This window comes from Microtus oregoni, unplaced genomic scaffold (assembly GCF_018167655.1).
Source record: "Microtus oregoni isolate MIOR12 unplaced genomic scaffold, Mior012 000046F_ref0000063, whole genome shotgun sequence".
Taxonomy (NCBI): Eukaryota; Metazoa; Chordata; class Mammalia; order Rodentia; family Cricetidae; genus Microtus; species Microtus oregoni.
In genome coordinates this window covers 536,710-562,605 of record NW_024543220.1, presented here as the reverse complement: position 1 = coordinate 562,605, position 25,896 = coordinate 536,710, and the positions used below count along the sequence as shown (strand labels likewise).

The window sequence follows — 25,896 nt, the reverse complement described above, 5'->3', positions numbered from 1 at the left end:
GCTCCAATCCCTCTGGAGCGGTAAGCTCAAACACACTCTTTCTTCTAGAAGTCACTTTTGAACTTGACATTTTATCACAGCCCCAGAAGCAGCAGCAAAATGACGAACTCCCTGTTGCTGTGATAAACACCATGACCGAAAGCAATTTGGAGAGGAAAGGGTTTGTTTTCACTTCCAGCTTCCAGGGCAGAAACTGAAGCGGAGACCACAGATGAACATTTCTTACTGGCTTATGGTCAGCTACCCTTCTAGGGATGGTACCACCCACAGTAGGCTGGGGCATCCAGCATCAATTAGCCATCAAAAAAATATCCCACAGACCAATCTGATGGAGGTAGTTCATCAGATTCCCACTTCATAAGTGTGTCAAACTATCAACCAAAGTTAACTGTGGCAAGCCACCCCTCCACACCTGTAAGTTCTTACATTTTAGGATGACCCCCACCCCCATTCATCCATACACCGAGAGGAAACTACGTACCATTCTGTTGGAAAAGTTGCTGAAGTTCTCAACCAACACCTGCTTGATCATGTCTGGTTCAGAAATGACAATATACATCCGACGACCAAGATAGTACCTAGGAAGGATCAAACAAATTGCTTTTAAAATACGCCACTTTTACCCATGTCTCCTCCCCCTCCCCGACAATAAAAGAACTCAGAGTGGTTTAGAACGAGCGGTGAACAATTAGTGGGAAGTAAATATGTAGACATGGGAGAGTACAAGCTCCAATGGCGAGCAATAGTCGATTCGAGATAAAGTGTTGCCAAAGCACTTCCCATCAACACCTGCAAACTGCCACCTTGTCCCAGGACTGGAGATTTAGATAAGACACCGTCCCTGACTCAGGCAGCTTATGGGCTGAGAGAAAAGGCAGGTCGATAAATGTCAATGCACTAACAAGGGCTCCTGAGATCCAACAGTGAGATGGAGGGGAAATGGCAGAGTTTCCCAGACACGAGAGGTTGGCATTTTAGAATGAAAACATTTATACTAATTCCACGCTGAATGAATAGGCAGATGCCAGGGAGAACACAGGAATGATTAACCCTGCTTCTGAAGGGCTGAGCTCTGTCCAAGGGAGTTCAGCGGATACTGCCATACTGCCGGCATCCAAGAGGTGGAGGACAGCCTCAGCCAGCCACCTGCTGCTGGTGAACTCTGGCCAGAGAGAGTGCTTACATACGTGGTTTATCTTTACGAAGGTATCGAGGACCCAAACCACCCCCCTGCCCTCACCCTCTCGCCCCCCACCTTCCCCACCCTCATCCCCCCACCCCCCGCCCCACCCCCACCTGCTCAGGTAGCACTGTGACTATGGACTAACTGTGCACAGCAAAGCTAAATGATGATACGGCCGCCACCAGGCACGCTTCCGGATGAGCTGACGCATTCCTGGGTATAACTGGCTGCCTGGTGCTGCCTATTCAGAGCATCGTGGGTCAGGTTTTAAAAGGGAAACCACGTTAACAGAAAAGGATTCTAACTCAGCTTTTTGTAAGCGAAAACAATGTTCATTTCAAAATTAGTGTTCCCTTCACCAAATATGCGAAAAAACAAGAAGAAAGGGGCTGTTGCGATGGCCCGGTTGGCAGAGCACCTGTCACCCGACCTTGAGGAGCTGAGCTCAGATCCCCAGCAGTCACGGAAACAGAGCTGGCTGTGGCCATGTGCTTCCCCAGGGCCCGGAGAGAGTCACAGAGATGGTTCCTGGAATCACTGGCCAGCCGGCCTGTGAGCCCCAGGTTCAGTAAAAGACCTTGTCTTCAAAGATGAAGTGGAGAGTGACTAAAGGTGCCCCCAACATTAGCCTCCACATCATGCACACACATGAGCACACACACACACACGTGCTCAATACTTGAGCGAGGTACACAACAGAACACATCCATACATACTTCCCTTTTATTTTTGTAAGAAAAAGGATTTATCTGGCATCTATTAGGCACTCATAAAATATTCATCCAACTGATCATATTTTCCAAAATTGTTAGGGAAGTCTTTGGACCACAGGACTTCAACAGATGTAGTACAAGGAAAGAAAGGCCACCAACTAGTTCCTTACTGTTTTTAACCAGGAACACCGAAAATAACCCAGCGCAGCCATTACCAACACTTTTATAAAGTCTGTGGCAGGTGTCACAGAGTCCTCTGAGGACCAGAGAGAGAACCAGGCTATAGATGCCCAACCCAGAAGAAAGAACACTTATAAGACTCTGTCCACATTGAAAAGGGTGCGGACCCCTTGCCTCCGCCCGGAACACGGCTCTCAGATTGGAAGTGTGCTGTAAGTCACCTTCATCTGAGGAAGCACTAGCTGAAGAATCCCCCAGTCTGAAAAAAGACTAAGTTAAAAAAATTCAGGCAGCGAAATGAACCTCAAACACAAAGAAACACACAGCAGGATACGTCACAATGATGCCTCTGGAAGAAAAATGGAGAAAGAAAGAAGAAAAGTCTTAACATGGCCCTTGTCAGGAATTAGTTGAAAGGACTGAAGATTTCTCATCAGAAATCACGGGCCTGAGTCTGACGAGACTGCTCGGTAGGTGGGAGAAATTGCGCAAACAAGAGGAGCTGAGTTGAGGGTCCCAGAACCAGGTGTGGCAGAGGGTTTCTATAATTGCAGTGTGTGGAGGCAGGAAGGTGGCCGGGAGGGCCTAGCTCCGGGCTCTGCGAGAGACCTTGCCATATAGGAGCGAGATGGAGAGTGACAGAGAGGACATAGGAACAACACACAAACAGGAAGGGAAAGGTAGTTAGGGGGATAGAGAGACAATGGAAACCAGAGGACTGGAGAGATGACTCAGTTGACCTGCTTGCTGCTGAACTTGAGTTCAAATTCTAGCAGCCACGGGGGGAAAAAACTGGACATGGCAGCACACACCTCTAATCCTAACACTGGAGAGGGAGAGATGGGCGACCCCTTGGCCCTTGCTGGGCAGCCAATCCTGCCAAACAGCGAGCTCCAATTTCAGGGAAAGATCCTATCTCAAAATACAAAGTTAAGAGAGATAAACGAGACATCCAACATTGATCTCTGACTTCCATGAACATAAGTACACATGTGCGCATGTACAAACATGTACACATACATATGCACAAATGTTTACACACACAAGCCAAAATCCTGGAGGTATATATATATATATATTAGCTGGTACAGGCAAAAACTTCCCAGTATCTCCCTGGTGAAGGTATCTTTCAGGAAACAGGTTAAACATTGCGCTTTAAGAAGAACAACTAAAAGAATTTATCACTAGTAGATCTACCCTAAAGGAAATTCTGCAGTGAGAAGCGGAATGATAACAGAATTCATAAAACAAACACCACAGGTGAAACACAATTGGCTATCTATCCCTCTGCTCATAACTTCTTTAAGGATACTGGATGGCTGGAGCCGAGCTAAAATCTCACCAACTGTGATCAGCACACTTGGAGGAAAAGCTGGAGATGGTTACATTCGAAGTAAGGAGGCAAAGCCGTGTGGAAGGCTTCTATATTCACTCAGAGTGTAAGGCAGCCACACTCAACCCATAGACCAAGTTATGTATGCATATTTTGAAACTACTAAGGACACGACACAAATGGCAGCAATATTTTAATAAATCAGAAACAGAGTGTGTGATGGCTCAACTCTTAGGTGCACTTGTTGCTCTTGCAGAGGACCTGGGTTTTGTTCCCAACATCCACATGGCAGCTCCCAACCACGTAAGTGCTCCAGGGAGTCTGAGGTCCTCCTATGGCTTGCACAGACTCCCACACATATGCACACACAATAGACAGAAAAAGAAGAGCAGCAAGAAGGGGGCAGAGGACAGGAAAGGGAGTGGCAGAGGATAAAGGAAGTGTAAGTGAAATGCTGTCATAGAGCCCATTCCTTTTCATGCTGATAAGAATATTAGTAAAAGAAAAATATAGTACCAGTCTGAACCACAAAAATGACCACGAAAACCTATGACCACAAAATTGAAATTCATAATTTTAAATTCATTCTCACACAAACTACCACAGCAAGTAAAAATTTTAAAAGTTTAGGGAAAACCCACACAGAACCAACTAGGGATGGAGCCCAGTGATAGAACATTTGCCTGACTCATGGGGTCCTAGATTCATTTCCCGTCGTTGCAAAGCAAGACGGCAACACACAGAAACACCACAGACACACACACACACACACACACAGACACACACACACACACACAGACACACACACACTATTGAGGAAAGAAATCTAAGAACCCATAAGTAAATGTGGAGACAAACCATGTTCAGGGGTGAAAAACACTATAAAGGTACAATCCTACTTAAACTCACCACAGACATGATGCATTCCCAATCAAAATCCTACCAAAAATTAACATAAGCATGGTCAAACTTACTCTAAAATTCATATGAGAAGACAAAAGATTTAAAAAACTAATTTTTTTCTTGAAGAACGAAGCAGGAGGAATGAGTATACTAGCAACTTGACTGTAGCAGTTGAAACCATGATATTGGTAGAGAGAGAGATACATACATATATACTCTACACATACACACTTGTAAGTGCATATACAGTTGGAGAAAATCTGAATGATCTCTGTGCGTGAATCAGGTCCCGCCTGCTGGTTTTGATAACACGCTGCAATTTTACCTGCATGTGGTGTAGATCACCATAGGCTAAACTTAGAGATGAAGACGCTGAACCTCCCTGTGCGTTTTTTTTGTTTATTTGCTTGCAAATTTCTGTGCATCTATAATTATTTCAAACTAAGATAACGTTTCATGCAGGAAATTAATAAACTTTAAAGACACAGACCCGGGGAGGAGGTGAAAATTTGTAATAATAATAATAAAAATTAAAAAAAATAAAGACACAGACCCATTCCCAGCCAAGCCTGTCCTACCAGACTTGGGTGCCCCCCCAGAAACCTACATAGCAACTAGTTCTCGGGTTCAGATGCTAGAAGATGGGCCACCCTTTTAGGACAGTGGCTCAGAACCTCAGCAGCTGGCCAAAGCCAAAAATGAAGCGTTCAAGGAAGGATGGGCCCCACCCAGGCCTACCAAGCCTGGGTTTCAGACAGGGGTGGGACCAGTCACCCACTTATTTTGAGAAGCTCCCAGGGATTCTGATGCCATTGACAGTGGACACATCGGGGCCCCACCTTAGAAACTTTGGTCTCTGTCTGAGCAGAGGGCACGCCCATTTTCATTTCCTCAAATCCTTAAACTATGGGAGGCACGTATATTTTGGCAAGATATTTGTATTGAGTTTCTTATGATCAAAATAATTTTGTACACCCTCTGGATTTTTGTAAAAAAGCAAAATAATACTTGTATATTCTGGTGGAAGGAGTCGCCACGGGAGTCTTTCTGTATTTTTCTAGTAATATTACTAATGCTAAAACCAATTTTGCAACAATTCCTTTAGAATTGCCTCAGAGCTGCTTTATGAACCTCATGAGAAAACTGGCCCCATTTTACATGTAAATTGTGTAATCTTGTGAATTTATGCTGAGAAAAATGCTCATCTGTAGTTTGAGGAGCTCCTGGCAAGATCTTAAATAGGGAAAATGCATTTGACTTATGCAGGTGCGGCCTTCCTTCCCAGAGCCTGGGATGGCTCCACCATGTCAACCTTGGGAACCTCTTCTCCTTGGGAAGCTAACCTCCCAGCCCATGCAGCTCTGAAGGCAAGGTTACAGAGCCACACCCCTCAGCTCATGGGATGGATTTCATCATCTGGGCCTGGCTGAGCATAGCATCCCATTCTTGGTAACTGGTCCAAGGCTTGCACACTCCATCCAGCATGCACTGGGATTTTTCCAGACATTGGGGCACAAAAGTGCCATCTTCCTCCTAAAGCGCCAAAACTCCAGCTCAATATATGAATCTGGGGATGTGGGGATCATTTTCCTTCTGCATGGAGGGAACCTATCTGCAGAAGGAACTGAGAGATGCCCGCAGAGATTTAAAACACAGACACGTGCGCGCGCACACCCACACACACTGAGAGAGGGGGGAGAGAGAGAGAGAGAGAGAGAGAGAGACTTTCTAGGAAGCACAATTTCAAATTTCAGCCTCTGGCCCTTGTATCCCTTCACTGGATCCCACAGGCTTACATTGTGTTAGTTTGACTTAGGTTTCTATCATATATAATCACAAAATCTGAACCAGTACAGTGTTGTTCTACCTCCAGGAATCTTCCTTTAAAAAAATATGATCTCTGTCTTGTTATTTTAGTATGTACTTTGGGTTTAAATGTTTCTACCGAAACCTTTGCTGTAATTTAATCTTCCCCGGGAGGAAGGTAGCCCTCGAAGGTGTGTTCAGGTGGTCCCTTCAGGGACTAATTAGGCCACAGAGGCTCGGCCTCAGAATGGATGAATTACTGGGTCACCCCCAGAGCAGATCTGTTGAAAGGCTACTTTGGTACCATTTCCAGGACGTACTCTTCTCGCTGTGTGATGCTCTGGACTCTGCACGGAATTCCCAAAATGAGGCTCCAGCCAAACGCAGCTCATCAACTTTGGACCTCCCAGCATCCAGAACTGTGAGTTGGAGAAACCTTTCTTCTTTGTAAGTCATTCAGTCTAAAGTGTTTTGGTATGTATTTTCCCGCTCCCTGTTTCCGGTTTCCTGAGATGGTATGGCACCGTATGCCTTGGAGCTCAGCAGGTGGGATCTGCACTCATCATCCCACCGTCCCGTTGCAGGGGATGGTTTAGACACAGACTCCTCAGACTCTCTATGCTGCAGCTGAAACATGGGGGTGAAATTAAGGTAACCATAATTCACTGCAGCTTTAATTCTATGAATTTAGAAGGAAATGAAATTCTGGTTCTTGAAAGTTAAGCTGATGGGGTGCAAAGAAAGAGCCCAAACTACGAAACTGCTCAGTGATGTGTGCCTAGGTCGCGGGTCCTTCTCAAAACCTTTGCCGTCACCATGGTTAGCACCAGTGTTTGCTCCCTGCCATGCTGAGCTTCCTACAGTACCTCACTCACTGCATGTACGTAAGAAGAAGCCATTCTACTCCCTTCCGGAACAGGAAATCAAGACTTGACCAAGGCAAGGACTTTCCGACCACTGCCTAGAGCTGTCCTTCTCCAAGGTGCCCAACCTTGCCTTTCCTCCCAGGCTGGCTGGCCTGGTCTGTAAAATCCAGGGCAAGCAGGTGTGCTAAGGGCCCAGGCAAGCTCCAGCCACACTGTCTGTATCTTTTCCCTCCTCAACGGACTGAGAGCAGATTCTTTCTTTAATGGACCAGAAACCCCCTTCCAGCCCAATTAAGGAGGTGAGGTCTTGCTCCCTGCTAATCCGAGTTGCACGCTGACTACTATAGGGGCCAAAAAATTCATAAGCAATTATTCATTTATATTTATTTATGCACAGAATAATTTGCTTATTCAACCCCAGAGCACCTGGTCGAAGAGAAAATGTAGACGAATCAGTGAAGCACTGTGCAGTTAAAGATAACACTTGTTTGACTTGCTTAATTAGGGGTTTTCTTTAAAAAAAAAAAAAAAACAACTGACCAGTCTAACTAAAATAGCACAGCTGCCTTCTTTCTGGGAACCATGACAGGCAAGACTGTTGGCATTAGCATGGGGGCCACCTGGCCCTGTGGGCCGACAAAACTATAGGACTGTTTGTTCATGGGTGGGAGTGGGGGGGGGTTGCCACTCACAATCACACAGAAAGATCCAGGCTCCACAGCTAGGTGTAGGTTCCCCTTGTAAAAACAGCAGCGTGGTTCTGTTACTGAATAATAGTCAAGCCCAGTATTAATTGGTGCATCGAAGAAGTATTTATCAAGCACATACTCTGCTGGGCATCCAGCTGACAAAGTCTTACAAGTCTGGAGGAAAGTGCACCGGGCGTGTATCTGAAGCAGGGAGCTGTGGGCACTTCTTGCCACTTTGTTCTGTAATGTGTCTGGATTTCGCAGTGAGTGGGTGACCTACAGAAGATGTAGAAGGGGTTGTCACTGTGTTGGCCTACCGAGGCTGTCAAGGGTCCAAGGTGAGGTTGACAGTGCTGTGTCTATGGGCAACTGGAATCTTGGGGACTCAGTTCCAGGCCTTGCTTGCAAGTAACAGCTGGGCCACCTTGGACAGATCGTGCCCATCGTGAGTCTGCTTCTTTGAGAAAAGAGGTCACGGTGAAGGTCAATGAGGAGTTTGTCAGTCCTGAACTGTGTGTCAGTGTGACTCATGGACAGTGATAGCCCCATCTATGAAAAATGAACTTAGAGGACAGTGATAGCCCCATCTATGAAAATGAACTTAGAGGTGCCTGTTGGGGGTATTAGGAGGTTCCCAGTGAAAGCCTGACACCCCCACACCAGCAGAAGGAATCTGAACACACGCATGGGAACACATGGGACCTGCTGGACACCACTGGACAGAGGGCTTCTGTGCCTCAGTGCCGGCCTCACCTCCCAGCAGTAAAAGATGCCACAGGCAGCTGCTCTCCTGCCCTAACATCTCACCATTGGCTGCATGTGGAAGTGTCAGGAAGCGACACAGGAAAGGGGGCCGTGTGCTCTGGCAAGGACTACGACGAGTAGCCAGACTCACAAATTCCAAGAAGTTCAGAGAAAGTTAGCTTGATGATTTGCAGTTCCCAAACACTTAGCATAAGCAGCTCCTTGTGGACTAGTGGTTCCTGGGCTAGCGGCTCCTCCTTGGCAGTCAACTCCTGGGCTAATGGCCCCTGGTATGGAGGCCCCCACAATGCTATAGAGAAGCTGTGGTTTCCATATTGTGATGTGTGTGTGTGGGGGGGGTGCTAGAATCCCATTTTAACCTCTCATGCCGACTGTGTTTGGGCCTTGCCACTTTTACTTAAACCATTGCAGAGGTTCTCAGTGGAGGTTTGTGTCTCCAAAGCTAAGCTCCATTAGGGCCAAACCTACCTTCTGGGGACAGAAGGTAACTATGTGACCTCACTCACTGTAAGTTCTGATGGGTCTCTATTATTTGAAACAAGTCCCAATTTTTTAACCTTTAACTGCTGGCCCTTCTGTTTCCCTACCAAAGTTCTTGGATTCCTTATTTTATATTTTATAGCATCTCATAGGTCTAAAGAATTACTTAATACTCTTGTTCTTGATTAGCAAATAGGTACTCATGTACCCAATAAGTACTCATGTTCTAACAACTTAGTAGATATTTAAACACACACACACACACACACACACACACACACACACACATGAGGTACTCTTGCACTCAATGAACATATAAGATTGAAAGCAATTCTTGTAACGACCAATAGATGTCGCTGTATTTTTCAATAAACATTTACAATATTTAAGGATGACCCTATGGATTAATTGTGGCATCCTGGGGTGTCTCAGCATACAGTTTGAGAATTACACCCCCTCACTCTTCTTATGACAAAGTTATTTGTGGTTTCCTAGATTTTCAGTCTTTATATCCCTTTGCTTTGTGCAGATTTCCCCTCCAAAATGCTTATTAGCACGGGGATACCCTACAGGCATGCAGGCCACCCACCCTGTTCTTGGGGCCCTCACTCCTGCAACTGACTTTTAAAAAAATTAATTCTTTGAGAATTTCACATAATGTATTTTATCCCCACTCCCCAACTCCTCCTAGACCGTTTCCAACTCATCCACTTCTTTTTAAATGGTCCCTAAGTCTAATTTGTGCTACCCATCTACCTGCGGGGACCACGCACTAGAGTGTGGCCAACCTACAGGGGCCACAACCTCAAAGAACACTGACCCTTCCTCCTCTGGAAGTCATCAACTGCCAATAATTTGTTGGGAGGGGCTCATATGTCTCTTCCAACTCCACGATGGAATGTTGACTGGGTTGATCTTGTACATGAATTGTGCAGGCAATAGCTGCTGTGAGCTCATAGAGTCCTGTCCCATTTGCAAGATGCTGTTCCTCTCTAGTCCTCCCTGACTTTGGCTCTTACGGTCTTTCTGCTACCTCTTCTTTGATATCCCTGAGCTTTGGGTGGGTCGTCCCCATCTGTGGCTGAGTGCTCCGCTGACATTCTCTACTCTTTGGCCATTTGTGAATTTGTGTGTTAGTCACTATCCACAGCATGAAATTTCTCTGATAAGGCTTAAAAGTCTCATGGGTCTATAGATGGAGAGATACAAGCTTAGAAGGAAATTTAAAACTTTGTCTGTTTAAGCAGAATGATAGTAGAAGGTTCATCCCCACCCCAGAGCCTGTGAACTCCCTAACCATGGGGTCTTGGCCAGAGTTACAGTACAAACATGAACTTCATCTGTGGAGTAGGCCTTTAATCTAATCAGAAAGTTGTTGGTTATCTCCATAACATTTGAGCTACCATTGCACCGACAGGCATGTCTTGCCATGCTGGTCATTACTGAATTTCACAGGGTTCATGGTTGGAAGACTTTATAATCACCCCCCCTACTCAGCAACCTGCATAGCACCTTCCAGTACTGTGAGAGCTAACCAGCACGGAAGAGGCTTTGTACTTAGCCCTGATTTCATTCCTCCATGTCCCATGACCAAAGGACATAGTGTCTTCAGCTGTAACTCCCAAAGCTCTTAAGCGAGCAGGGAATTCCTCTATTGATCTCTCTTACACCACATCACACCAATGTCGTACCTCTTGGCTCCTCACTGCTCTGCGCATTCTTGGAGGACACAACCTTGCCTTATTTTTCTTCTGGAATCCCCAAGAAGGCAGCAGAGTTCAGGTCCATAGAGGAAGTATGAGGACGATTTGCAGAGACCTTTCAGGAAATCATGTGGTCTCTCTGATGCCCATATTCCTGCCTCTGGAGGACCTGAAGAAGACTCCATACTGCTGAGCTCGGTTCTCTTCACTAACCTCTGTCCTACTTTCCTGATACCATGCAGCCCAGACCATTTCCTAATACTTGGGGACACCCTTTCGATGGACCCCTTGACTGCCTTTATAGCTTGTGTACCCCTCATCTTGGGGGCCAGCGTACAGAAAAAGCCCTAGACCTAGTTGGACAAAGTGTCATTGTGGGGAGTTGGATGTACAGAGCCCTCAAATCGCCTTTGACCTCAAACCAAGGCTTCTGCCAAAACACCATCTCCAGCAGTTTCCGTGTTGTGGTGATGCTGAGATGCGTCGCCCAGAGGTTTCCTCAAGGAACGGTTTGCCGTCCAGTGCAGAGATAGCTATTGACTCCCTGTGTGTTGGCTTCAGCTTCAGGAAGCTTTGTCACCTGAAAGCCAGGATCCAATGACAGAGCATGTGACTGACCTTGTCGGGAGATGACCCTGACAGCTCATCACAGACACGAGTTCCCAGCAAACATGCTGTTCCCAAGCCCATCTCATTGTCAGTCAGGAAACCAGCCTGCAAGACCTGCTTTAACCAGCCCCATAGCCACGAGCAAGGACAACCAGCAACATTCGGAGGCCGGGAGCCAAGCCAATTATGTGATGAGCCGTGAACCATCTTTGTCTTCTCCAGCTTCCCACTTCCTTCCCCACTGCCCCTGCCCCTGTGCTCAGTCCTTTCCCTAATGGTTCTTACCAGGTGGAGTGCGCCTTCTCCTTGTGCTCCCTTATGCTCCCCACGAGGCCATAGACAAGTACCACCTCCTCCAAGAAGCCTTCTCCACCTTCGCAGCGTGGCTCCCATGCTTCATTCCCGTTCTATGTTGGGAGTACTATCACTTCCTACCCGGCTTTCTCATGCTCCTTGGGCGGCGTCTGTGTTTTCCTTCCAAATTAGATGTTAACTTGGAGAAGGGCGACAGGAATGAAACTCGATTGTGGGGATGGATGGTGGCCTCTGCCACCACTGTCCGCTTAGCGCTACACACCAACAGATATCACTGCCAAGGAGACCACACCTAAAGATGGGCCAATGCGGAGCACTTATGGAGGTGGGATAGCCATCCCCTCCCCCTCTGTCTTGTGCCATTGGGAGATCTGGGCAAAAATCTTGAAGAGTCAAGGAGAGGTCACAGAGTGGATGTCCTATCTCAGAATAATTAGCAGAGGATTCAGGGTAGAGACCATTGCAGTTGCATCTGTTGGAGACACGGGGCAAACCCTCAGAGTATCTAGGCTACTGTCTCTGTATCTGGTAGATGTCACAAGTCTTGGATTAAAGCAAGTTTTCAGCCCTCTTGAGAACATTCCCGCTGGTTGCTAGGAATATGCATGTGGTCTCTAGGTAGGTTTCTAAGCACTGGTGACAACAGGGGGTTCATGGTGTCTGTGGTCATAGGAAAGCACCCTTGAAATGGCCAGAGAGCTACGGATCCACCTGGGGAGGAAGCACCATTATGATTTGCTCTGTGCTGCCCAAGCCCACTCCACCTTCTGCATGCTCTCCTAACCACCCCACCCCATGGGCGCCCATGGAAACATGGATGAGGCTTGCTCTGGGAGACTGGGATTGCCACAATGGTATAGTGTGTGGATAGTGTGTAAGCTTCCTCACGGGGCTGCCTGCATTCCCAAAAAGGCCCTAAACTTGTCCGCTGGGAGTCACAGGTCCAGGCAATGATCTACTTCCAAGTCTGTGGCTGTTCTCCGTCGTTTCTGGTTGTAGGAAGGAAGAAGATAGCCTCGTTGGCTCCAGCCCTCAGAGTCTTCATCTAAAAGACGAAGCCCCCCCCCCCCCCCGCATCCTGGTGAGTTATGACTACATTAAGATATAGTAAATCTTTCTCTAAAAGCAGAGCTATGGATATAGGAGAGAATTGGGCAACAAAGGGGGAAAATATTTGAAACAAAACCTATAACAATAAACCTCCCTCCTCTATTGAGTATACCCGCCCATTTAATTTATTCAGTTAATAAAACGTATTCCCCAGAGGAGGACAGACAGAGGTAAGCTGCAAGCCAATCTGCCTGTGTGAGCGGGGTATGCATGTATATCTCATAACAATAAAAAAAAGGAGTAATTAAGAGATGTATTGAAGTGTGTAGAAATCCTGAAGGACACTGAAGATTCCAATCCAAGTTAGTGTCCTTGTGCAAATTTAATTCAATCGGGAATAGATAAATAAAAATAAAGAAAAAAAAACAAAAACAAATTCAGAACAGATGTTAGGCAAGCGATTTTTTTCACAGTAAGAATCATAAACATGAAAAGCAGCCTATAAGGCAAAGTTGTTGATGCCAACAGCATCAAGCTACTAAATAAATAGTTGGATGGTACCGCAGGGACAAAGGAACATTAAAATAGTCATTTGGCTGTCCCTGAGAATTTTTGCCTATATGTTACACCCAGGCATAGTCTTGGGTACTGGAGGGAGTGTGTGTGTGTGTGTGTGTGTGTGTGTGTGCATTTGTGTATGTAGACACATAGAGAATATACTCTTACTTGAAAGTATATTACAAAATCACCCGCCACACAGGCTCAGAATATAAATAGGGAGTCTGGTAAGGGCATTGCCACTTCTGTGAAGACAATGAAGCCAGAAGAACCTAGTACCAGTGAGGGATGTGCTGTCCTGAGCTGGGTGTTAGAAAGCCCAGATGTGTGACAGCAAAGAAAGGGAAGTTTTAATAAAAGATCCAGACACAACCAGGGAGAAACAAGGGCAGGGAGAATTTTTAAGCACAAAAAAAATAGTTTTTAGAAATGGAAGTAAGCTTCAAGATGATCAAACACACGCACGCACACGTGCACACACATGCACACGCACACATGTACACACGTACGTACACACATGCACACACATGCATGCACGTGCACACACGTGTGTGCACGCACAATGCACACACATATGCTCACACATGCACACACACATGTACGTACACACATGCACACACACGTGCACAGGCACACATTTCATAGCTTAGAAAATAAATACATTTTCTCTGGAATCCCATCTAGAGACAACTGGATGGAGGCACCATCTCCCGAGAACACCCCTCACTCAGGAGGATGCACCAGGGCAGGGATTCTCTAGAGACACAAAAATGAGAGGACCCACATACCCGCATGCAGGGACTCGGGAACCTAGCCTTGAGCAGCTGAGCAGGGTTCCTGATGTGCATGCCCTCCCCCAAGATGCCAGCTGACTACAAGAAAGCCTTTGAAAGTCAGGCCAGAGGAGTAAAGACATTACAGCTGAACTCCTGGATCCTTTGGGGGCTCTGAGTGACCTCCGAGGTCCACACCACTGGACCTGTGATAGAGACAGGTACTCAGGTATGTTGTAAAGGTGACGAATGGCTGAAAGATTTGTGGGACCTCCTAAGAATAGCTAGGTTAAGACCAGATGATGGCTTCTAATCCCGTGTTCATTCTGCTGCCCTAAGGTGACCCCAGGGAGGTAGGGTACAGGCAATGGTAACCCTAGGAGCAGGAGTGAGGTGGCAGACCTGCAAGGACCCTACCAATGCCCTGTGTGGATGGGGCCCACTAGCCCCACAAATACACATTTTCTCTATTCATCCCCAGAGGGCCTTTACTCTATACAACAATTTTGTACTTTAATGGGCTAACTCCTGAATAGGACAATCATGATTCAGCTTCCTCGAAGCTTTGATTTTAAGGCTCCTTTTGTCTTCTAGAAGATACCAGTTACCCAAATGAACAAAATAAGATCTTCCTAACATTTGAGGTTTCCTCAGGGATAAGTTTATTGTGAAAAAATATGTACCAAGAGGCAATTCATTTAGTCAGTCAACAAATATTTATAAGCACCTGTTATGTGCCAGATAGTGTTCTAGGTGCGTGGAATAACAGGATGGGCAAGAGATAACTTCTTATTGTGGAATAAGAGAGCTTCAGATTAACAAATAGATTTATATATGGTGGCTGGTCTTTTAAAAAATGTGATGGCTTCATCCTGGCATCTTGTGTTTTTCTGCAAATATCATGGATAATTTTATAATGGTAGAGCCTGGATATCAACTTGATTGTGTTGAAAAATGCCTAGATTAATAAGGCACCTTGGGGTGTGTCTGGGAGTTACTATTGCACCATGAGGCTCTGTCTTCATAATGGCTTCATCTATTTATGGATTCAAAGTTTTAACAGGCTACTTAGAGGTAGTGGAAACTGCAGAAGGTGGGGCTTTGTTGAAGACAATGTCAAGATATGTCTTTGAAGCCATATACTTCCCTGAACCCTTTCTGTCTTCACTCTATTCCCTGACCACCATGAGGTAAACAGCCTCCTGCTACCACCTCGGTGTGCTGCCTCAGCACAGAAGTGGCCACTGTGGTATGCAACCTCTTATTATCAGTGACTTTCCTGTGGCTGTGATTAAAATACCAGGGCCAAAGCAACGTCTAGAAGAAAGAGTTTGTTTTGCTTTATGGCCCCAGAGGTAGAGTCCATAATGGTGTGGGAGGCATGGTAGCAGGGACAGGATGCTGAGAGATCCTATCTCATATCTCAGCTGCTAACAGGAAAAAGAGAGCGTGAACTGGAAGTGAATTGAGGCTACCAGTTCTCAAAGCCCATCCCCAGTGACGTACTTCCTCCAGCAAGGCCTTGTGTCCTAAAGGTTCCTTAACCTCCCCAAACAGAGCCACCAATCGAGTGTTTAAATCACGAGGCTATGGGCAACATTCCTCATTCAAACCACCACAGCTCTGAAGCCAGAAGCTCAGATGCTTCTCCTGTCATTATACCACTGCAGTGGACAGCAAACTAATACGCCATATAACCCGGTGCACACTGCTTTCCGCCTCATGCCCTTTTCATCTTAAAGACACTCGTGTGTTGTTGGGTGGTTACAGGAGAGACCATACTGGAAGGATGTATCCTACTCTTAAATTACAATGTTTGATATGTGGATGGACCCTGGGAACAACGAGAAGCATCTCTTACAGTCATAAGCAAAGAAGGTAGCCCACAGCTTTATCTTATAGGTTCTTAAAGAGTCTCTAAACGGATGCCCAGAGGGCGATTTTCTGGAAGCCCTGGGACAGTGGGCAGGTAAAGACTCAGGTGTTAGGCAGCAGGGAAACGTAACAGGTTTGATAAGAGCACAGCAACATGATGGAACTTAAAAACACAGACAAAGGCCTAAGGCCCAGCATGAGACCTATGATGTCACGGTGGCCACACATGCTATGCATGCAATGACAATAGGCTGTGGCCATGCAAACATGCACACTAAATACTGGGATGACTGGCTCCTGGGGCTTGGGAAGGGAAGCAGAGAGGTTCAAAGGTTAAAGGGAGCGGCGCACAAGCAGAGCACACAGTAGCGTGGCCCCAGCCTCTCTACTGTAGACAGAACAGACATGCTCCCTCCCACCCAGGGCACCCACTGGCTGTCCTGCTGATTGACAATGGCGAGGAAACGACTCTTGTCAATGTTTTGCTGTTGTTTGTTTGCTTGCTTAGTTTTTTTGTTTGTTTTGTTTTTGAAACAGGGTCTCATGTAGCCCAGGCTGGTCTCCAACTCTCTATGCAGCAGAAGATAGCCATGAACTCTTGGTCCATCTATACCTGCCTCAGATTACAGGAACGAGCCACCATGTCTGACTAGGGGTTGTTGTCTTACATGGAGTTTTGCCATTTATTAGGTCTGTGTTTCCACTCAAAGCCTGTTTTCCATATTCTACTCCGAAAAGATATCATGGGACACAGAAGAGTCCTGTGGCCAAATAAGCAGCAAGCCTTGAGCTTCTCACTTGGAGACTTTCCGAGCATCTTATCCCACGGAGCTCACTGAGATATCGCAGTCACGAAGGCTGTGTTCCTTGGACTCTGCTCCCTTCCTTTTTATTTTCCATGCAGCGACCATTATTGTTGGTGGAAGTGGTCCAAAGGACATGCTTTGAGAAATGAGCCCATTAGACTATCCAGGGATAAGAGACAGAAGATTCCAGAGTCCAGACACACCCTGGAACTCCCATCATTTACCCTCTTGTAGAATGTGGTCCTTAGAGGGGTTCATTCCTAAATCACATAGGATCTTCTGTCATCAAGAACTCTCCTACTGTCTCAGTGTTTGCACCCCCAAATCTATATGTTGGCATCCTAATCCCTTAGGTAATTATATTCGGGGTGGCCCTCTGGGGGTAATTATGTCATACAGGGCCCTTTTAAATGGATTAGTGCATTTAGAAAAGGATCCCAAAATTGCCTCTTTATGTCTTTCACCATGTGGGGCCACCCATGAACTAGAAAACTAACCCCCACCAAATACCCGACCTGCTGGTGCCCTGATATTTGAGCTTCCCACACCCCAGAACCATGAGAAGTAAATTTCTTTTATTTGTGCGTTATCCAGTGTCTGGTATTTTATAATGGCAACCTGGGTAGACTGTGACATAGTCAGTTCGGCTGACTATGGCCAGCATGAAATCCTTTTCCCTTTGCCATGTGCATGGCGTCCCTGTTTTAGCCTCAGGACAGGAATTAGTCACTTTCCTTGTGGCTGTGACAGAAGACGGCTTAAGGAAGCCAGGTTTGCTCTGGCTCACAGTCTGAGGCTACAGGCCACCTCAGCAGGAAGGAACGGAAGCAGAAGCTTGAGGACGCTCACGCTGCATCTGCCCGGCCGGCCGTCGGGAAGCAAAGACTGGAAGAGCCAGTGCTCAACCCCCTTTTTGTTTATGATTTATTCCAGGATCCCAAGCCAGGGGATGAAGTCACCTGCATCTAGGGTGTGTTAAATCTGCCCTCCTCAATTAACAAATTATAGATACCCTCCTCATTGTTATGCCCAGCGACAATCAGTGTTCATCACCACAGAACTCAAAACTGACATCAATGTCTCAAGTGGATTCACTTCGTTCTTACAACTCAAGCCTTGTTCAATTCTGCTGTCTTTCCTACAGAACATTTCATATGTAAAATTTCCCATCTGTTTTCTTTCCTGTTTCTGATGATTCAAACCACTGTTTTCCCACCAAGGCTAATAGAATATTCTCTATGAATATCCAATATCGCATGTCCCCCAGCATACCCTTATTGCCTGCTCTTCTCCGTTCGATCCTAGCCCAGATCTCTGCACCTCTTCCAAAGCTTAGGTGCCTGGGTACATGCTTCTCTGTGGGCCTCACTGCATTTGGACACGTGGAATTAGCCAGTCTCACTCGGTGACTATGTTTGTGCAGGGTCTCTGGAGTACAAAGGGGCATCTCCCTCGCCTCCTCTTGCAAATGGTCTCAAAGCTGGAGTAGGTGTCTGTGGAACAGCTCAGAGGCTGCATTAGCAAGTTTCCAGACCTGCCCTTGACAGAGTGAGGCGACCCAAAGGCCACAGTGAGCTCCTGGGATAGAGGAAACTTCAAGAGGTGAAGGCAGAATGGAGAAGTAGATACATAAATCGTAAAGAGTTTGACAGAGAGGAGACAGGAGAAGGACTTGGAATGGAGATCGCTGGGAATTGATTAAATGAACTGAATAAATGGCAGCACACAGGGCTGGTTGACAATGGGGCTAGCTTCGTTTTGTTTTTTTCAAGTGCTAGCTAGTTCACAGTCTGTGGAAGTTTGGAGGGGAAGTCCCTGGGTCATATGTTCTAACCAGAAATGCAGGGTTCATATTGGCCAGTTGGGTTCTTTGCAAAGAAGAGCATACATTTCTCCTGGAGTTCATCTTCAAGGTCTGACAACAATGATGATTACCACCTGATCTTGGCGGAAAGGGAAGTCTACGGCAAGGCTACAAAATATCCTCCAAACATAAAATGGTGGAGTTGCTATGGAAAACAGCACAGAAAGTGCCCCTCCCCATAAAAGCAGAATTTCTATCTGATATTGTAATTCTCCCTTTAGGATGTATACTACAAAAAAGAAAAACAGGAATTTTAAGAAATGTTTGCATGCCTGTGATCATGTTGCATTATTGAACTGAAAGAAGGGTCTTGGATATATCCATGTCCACCCATGAGCATGTCTTCATTATTGACCACAGTCAAATATTAGAAGCAAGCCAGTGTCCATCAACAGCTGGACAACAAAACATGGAGGATATATCTAGGGTACTATTACATTTTTATGGAAGAGGAAGGAAATTCTGACACATGGTACAAGACAGATGAACCCTGTGGACATCCTCCTGAGCAAACAACGACAGATAGCGTGTGATTCTGTCAAGGAGCTAGAACCTGCAGTGATGGTGCCAGGGGAGGAGGGGGAAGAGGAGGGCAGGGTTTGCTGGGGACAACAGTTCAGGGTGCGGGTGTAGTAATATGGGCGGCGGGGCTGCGTCCCCAGCACCTCGGCTGCCTGCTCGGCTAGCTTATGCCCCGAAATAACAACACACAAACTGTATTCATTTAAACACTGCTTGGCCCATTCTCTTCTAGGCTAATTCTCACATATTAATTTAGCCCATTTCTAATCATCTGTGTGTAGCACCCCAAGGTGCGCTTACCGGGGAGATTCTAGCCTATGTCCATCCTGGGTCGGAGCTTCATCCCGGGAGCAGGGCATGGCATCTCTCTCAGGCGTCTGCTCCCAAGATGAGAGCTGTCGAGACTGAGCTCACTTTCTCTTCCTCCCAGCGTTCTGTTCTGTTTACTCCTCCCACCTATCCTCTAACCAATAAAATGGGCCAAGGCAGTTCCTTTATTAGCCAATGACCTTCCTCCATCATGCGGGATGGAAGCCCAGTGCCTATGAGCGGTGGTGACCACACAGCTCTGTGAACATGTTTAGCAGTGCTAGGGTGTACAATGAGAAATGGTCAAGATGGTAAATTTTGTCTTGTACACACTTTATCACAAAAAGAAATGTCCTTTAGTGAAATGGCCTTTGTGCCACTTTCAGTATCTGGCTTTGTCTGTGAAGCAGGGGCCATCAGTCCAACAGCCAACCTTCTGGATCAATTGTGGGTACGAATAAGTTCACCCTTCCCCAGCTCAGATGAAACCATTGTTCTGAGCTACTTATGGCACCTTGGGTCCCAAAGCCCTGGCAGCTATCAGCAGGTTCAGATGTGGAGAAGGGCGGGATTCAGGATGCTGAGGAGGAAGATGAAGTATCCTCTTAGGCTTCAGGCTGAGCGGGGACAAAGATGAGAGACTGTTTTCTCCATGGGCAATTTGAAGAACCTAACTCTAGCATAGAATGCAAAGACTCAAGGGAAGCACCTGAGCATTTTTGGCTGATTGCGGGAGGAATCTGAAGGCTATGTTGGCATTGGACGCAAGCTGTGGACTAGCAGTGAGGAAGAGATGGGAACCTGAAGAGTCAGAGGCAACCTTTAAAGAAAAGTAGATTCACCGCCTCTTTGGTGGTTCCTATGCACCAGTCACTCCATTAACAATGTAAAATGTTGCATGGGGGGGGGGGAGATCCTTCATGCCGTCAACTTGTTGGGAAGGGCAGTTTCCACCCAGTATCAGACTGCCCAGTCCCCTTGCAACTGAGTGGCACCTAGAGATGATGACAGATGTCGTAGCTCAAAAGACCTGCCCCACGATCTGCACATCCACCTCGCATGCAATGACAGGCTGTCCACCAGCCACTGATTTGGGGCAAACATTAGGTTCCTCCTTAGGAAAGGTAAGAAAAGGGCCACCAGCTAACAGTGCTTTCCCAGTGGTTAATATGGGGTCTGGAGAAGGTATCAGAGAGCCAAACCTTTATAGGTAGACCCATCAACTGACAACTGAACCCGGGACAGAAAAGCCTCATATTGGGGCTTGCACAATTCTTGCAGTTGGAGGACAAGATGGAGGAGATGTTGTTAGGAGTGGGGTCTTGAGATGCAAAGAACAATCAAGGAAGTTATTTTAGTAGTTAAGCTTCTATTATCTGCCCTAGGCATGGAAGCGTCATAAAACTCGGTGGTGTCTTGCTTGGGAATTGCTTTGTGCACATAGCTGTGGAAATGTTACACATAAGACTGATCAGGAATAATTGGAGTGCGTGGCAAATGACTTAGACTCCCCAAGATTTAAGGGTCCTGAAGAAGAAAGCAGGACTCGGTCCATTTTAATGAAGAACTCTGATCGTTCAGAATTTAGAATTTCACATGCGTGTGAGGGAGGGCATGTGGTCTTGTGTTTAGGCCAATGCTCGGAGCTGATTTGGTTTTAGACATTGAGATTCCATAGTTCATTTTCTGCTGGTAAGGGACAAAGTTTCAAACTTTTTTTAAAATCATTTAAGAGTTCCCTCTCTCTTCCCTTTTTCTCTGCTCTTCCTCCTCCTCCCCCTCTTCCCTCCTCTTCCCCTCCTCCCCCTTCCTTTTCCTCTCTCCTCTTCCTCCCACCCACCCCCCCACTTCTGAAGGTTTTATTTTGTTTTGCTGTTTTGTGTTTTGAGGCATGGCTTGGTAGTAGCACAGGAAGTATTCCAGGGTCTGGGAAGGATTCAGATAACAGATTCGGAACCGAGTCTATACATCCACAGTTTGGGTTGGCCTTGAATTCATGATTTTCCTGCCTCTGCTTCTTGAGGGCTAGGATTACAAGTTCTGTGCTATCATGGCTAGATTATTCAAGAGTTTCAGAGAAGCAAAAAAAGATTCTCTGCTCACAAAATAGTGAACAGAGAGGAAATTCAGTTCGATGTGATCAGGTGTTTTCTGTTTCTTTTAATTTACAAATGCTTTTTTATTATGAAAGCAAAGATGATCTGTCCATCTTTTTGTATAGAATAGAAATGCTCTTTAATTTCTCAGCTAATTAGGTGAAGAGCTACCAGAATTGGGTAAATACGTGTGACACTTGAGGCTAGGCACAGGAGTTCTTGACAGGAGACATTTGCATAAAGCTCGGTAATATCAGGACTTACTTCCAGAAGAGAGATGCCTTGACAAATGTCACAGTGATTCATGACAGTGTTATGCAACTCTATTATGCATTTTGGGTTGAACAACTTGGATTTGTTGCAGGTACAATTCAATTAAATGGGGAATTTTTTTTTATTTGAACTGATTAGCTAGAGACGGAGCTTTTTTACAAAACTCTAATGTGAGCCAGTCTATTGTTTGGGAACACATCTGTGCAGCTTGTCATGTGGGGATAAAGGAGTTATTGATGCTACCTCTGACTGTCACCGTGGGAGGAGCTCGCTCCCTCCCACCTTGAAACTAGTGCGTGCGGCTGTGCTGTAGATCTGGGTGCAGAGGCATCAAGGAGGACAAACGGGGAAACCTGTAACTGACATTCCCCCGCCCCTCATGGTGCTCCACTCATCCCTCCAGGCTGCTCCATCCCTACCTTCAGGCCCTACTGTGGGTCAGATCCCAGGAACTCAATAGCAGACCAGTTCCCTTGGTCTGGATGTGCCCTGAAAGGATGGGCATTTTCCTCACAGGTGGTACTAGGAACGAGAGCTGGATTTGGAGTTTGGGCTGATGCTGTGTTCTGAGTCTCAGAACTGAGTCTGGTACATGATTCATCCCTGGGCTCAGAGCCCAGCTTATGTTCCCACCAGCAATCTTTCTAGGGCTCAGAGGCTCCTCAGTGGAGTCCTAATGGCCAAGACAGGCTTCCTTGGTGGCTGCGTGATTGGTCACCCGACTCCTGCCCAGTGACCTCCTTCTCTAGGGACGGCCTTCTCCTGCCCATTCCACTGTGGCCGGTGCTTGCTAGAACATGGAGCTTCTACTTCTTACCTTCCATGTGTGTCCAACCTATAGCCCGCAGGCTGCATGTGTCCTCAGGCATGTAGCCAGGCACATTTGTAAACCTTAGTGTCATACTGTAATGTCAAAAAGGTCGACCACCTGCGGAACACTGCACATTACCCATCTGACCAGAGCCACCAGAGCCTGTTTCCCATCACTAATCCACGCCGCTGAAAGGGGTCGCTCTCTCTGCTGCCCCATTTCCTTAAGAGTATTTCAGTCATACTACAGCGAGCCAGGAAAGCCACCCAGATTCCTCAGATAACTTTACCTAGTGCAAAATAGCTTAAATGTCCTAAGTCGTCAATTGATACATTATTTCTGTGAACTTCTTAGCTTAAAAGATTCTGGGCTAAGACTGGAAGGCAGTTTCGATAATAGCTGAGTTGTGTAGTTTGGAAGACTAAGAAGAGAATGATGCTGTCGGGCAGGAGGCACTGGCCCTGGGCTTAGAGCCAGGTGTGTGAGCGCCACTTCCAGAGGGCCAATGCTGCCACTTGGATATGCTGCAGCTGTCCACAGTGGACTCTTGCTGACTTTGCCTGAGCTTTCTCAGAATCTTAAATCCCTAGGAGTAAGCACCACACACACACACACACACACACACACACACATACACACATGCACGCATGCACACACACACACACACACACACACACACACACATTTTTTTCTAACATAAACCGAAAAGAGTCATCAACTGGAGGTTGCCTAGTTACTACCTGGAAAGGACTTTCGGATATCACCTGGTCTTTTGCTTTTGAATTAATGGTCTTGACACACTAGTGGTTGTCCTGGTTGGACTTTGTCAACTTGATACAAGCTGAAGTCATCCGGGAAGAGGGAAACTTAATTGAGGATTGCCTCTATCATATTGATATCGTATCATACAGATTGCCTGTATGCATGGCTGGGGGAGGGAGAAGGGGAGGGGCAGAGTTATCACTAGGCAAGTGGTCCTGGTGGTATTACAAAGCAGGCTGAGCAAACCAGGAAGCAGCCTTCCTCTTTGGCCCACCTCCATGTTTCTGACTTGAGTTCCTGCTCTGACTTCCCTTTATGATGGACTGGAAACTGGGAACAGAAACAAACCCTTTGTTCCCCAAGTTGCTTTTGGTCATGGTGCTGACCACAGCAGTAGACGCCGGTTATAAAATCAGTTTAGAGAACTGTGAACAGTCCTCATTTGTCTTCTTTTTCATGAAGCATTCCCAGTGGTTCTTACAGAGTAAATAAGGCAGCGTTTCACAAAACCCCCATTTCCTCTGAGTGTCTCTCTGCGTGTGAGTGCTCACACGTGCCCATAGGCAGGCCTGAGTCCTGGATCACAGTGGTCAATCTCTGTTTACTGAGGTTCATGATAAACAGAGTGTCAAGGCCACTGATCCAGTTCAAGTCTCTCATTTACCTCTAAGCAAACAGATGGAAAGTGAATGATTGTCCTAAACCCATTAAGCTAACGAGCGGTGGCTAGGAAGAGTGGAAACTGAGATTTTTCACACCCCCACTACCATATTCTGTTGAGTACTTCTACTCCAAGAATGAATTAGTATACATTTGTTCCTTCTGAGAATCAGTCACAAAAGCCGGGACACAGTAGTCATCAAAATACAAAGCATGCTCCATGACTATTGCTGCGTGGAATCAACCTAGATGCCCAGCAAAAGCTGAATGAATAAATAAAATGTAATAATATTTTTCCCCTCTCTTTCTTTCTTGCACTCACACACGTTCGGGTTTGTTTAGTCATAGACAATGAAATTATAAAACTTGTTGAGTTGGAGATTGTGTGTCAAGCAAACTAAACCAGACTCAGAAAGAAAAACATACTCTCATTTATGGAATTTAGATTTAAATATAAATATTAGGAGGGCCATGATGAGAGGAGAGGTCAAAAAAGAGAGAAAGGGAACAACTCAGGGTGATTGATGGGGGGAGGGAGACAAAGGTAGCATATATCTGTAGCATCTAGGTATGTGCATGCGTGTGCATGTGTGTGCATCTGTGTGTAAGAGAGAGGTGTGAAAGCAGAGAGGGAACTATGTGAAGGGAGGAAGGGAGATACTGAGAACAGGGAGGGGGGAGGAGGATAGTTAGTCAAATATGTACAAGGTGTAACAATACACCTACATAAAAATGTCAGAATAAAATCCATTATTTAGTATGCTAACAAAATATTTATAATAAATATATAATTAATATTATAATGTATAATGCTATTAAAATATTATAAATATAATATATAATTAAATATTATAATAAAAATGTCTGCAGCACCCCTTTGTTACAGAGCAGGGATGGGAGGAGTAGTGAATGGCAGGAGATAAATGTGTTGAGAGAAAGGCCCCACCTGTGTGTGGAGACCAGGAGACAAGATGGTCCACCCCATAAAGAAGAACGGGAGCTTGGAGTGAGTCTACACCAGGGATAACAAGAAGCTATGGCCCTGGAGGGCAAGTGGAGAATCTGTTCAGATAAGTTCAAGGGAAGTGTGGTCTGAGGATAACTATCAACTTCCCAGGCCATGCCCTCAGCCTGGAGACAGTTAACTTGCTGGACACGTTCCTCCTATTCTCCAAGGTCTCCTACGTCGGCCTGTTCTGTCAGGGTGGGCACTTGATAAAATAATGGTCCCTAAAATCCTGTCTTGGGTAGCGTTTCTGTTGCTGTGGCAAAACACCAGGACCAAAGGCAGCCAGGGGAGGAAAAGGTTTATTTCAGCTCACACTTCCATATCTGAGTCTGGCACTGAGGGAGTCACTAAGGAGCTCAAACAGGGCAGGAAGCTGGAGACAGAAGCTGATGCAGAGGCCATGGAGGAGTGCTACTTCCTGGCTTGCTCTTCACGGCTGGTTATTCCTGTTATCATATACCCACCAGGACCACCGCCCTGTGGGGTGAATGGCTCCATCCTCACCATAATAATCAAGTCTGCTAGGGGACAATGGTTTTACCCTGTAAAGATTTGGTTTTGTACTTGTTTAATAAAATGCTGATTGGCCAGTAGCCAGGAAGGAAGTAGAGGCAGGGCAATGAGAACAGGAGTATTCTGGAAGGAGGAAAGATTCAGTCTTCGGTCGGCAGCTGTCACCCAGACACAGAGGAAGCAAGATGAGAATGCCTCGCTTGTGGCTAACACAAACAAGAATTATGGGCTAATAGAAGTTATAAGAGTTGATAAGAAGCCCAATCTGATGGGACAAGTTTATGATTAATGTAGACCTCTGTATGTTTCTTTGGGACTGCATGGCTGCGGGACCGGATGGGACAGAAACCTCAGTCAACACAAGACAATACTCTACAGGCTTACCTACAGGCCAAAATGGAGGCATTTTCTCAGTTGCAGGTCTCTTTCCAGATAACTCTAATTGTGTCAAGTTGCCCTAAAACTAGCCA

General features: G+C 46.2%; 1 protein-coding gene across 1 annotated transcript in view; it reads right to left on the bottom strand.

The window, feature by feature from the left end:
• Positions 1 to 25,896, bottom strand: part of LOC121435528 (thromboxane-A synthase) — a 163,676-nt gene that overhangs the window by 96,553 nt on the left and 41,227 nt on the right. The window contains exon 4 of the mRNA XM_041634926.1: positions 482 to 578. Within this exon, the coding sequence (XP_041490860.1) occupies positions 482 to 578 (97 nt within the window). The remainder of the gene's footprint in view (positions 1 to 481; positions 579 to 25,896) is intronic.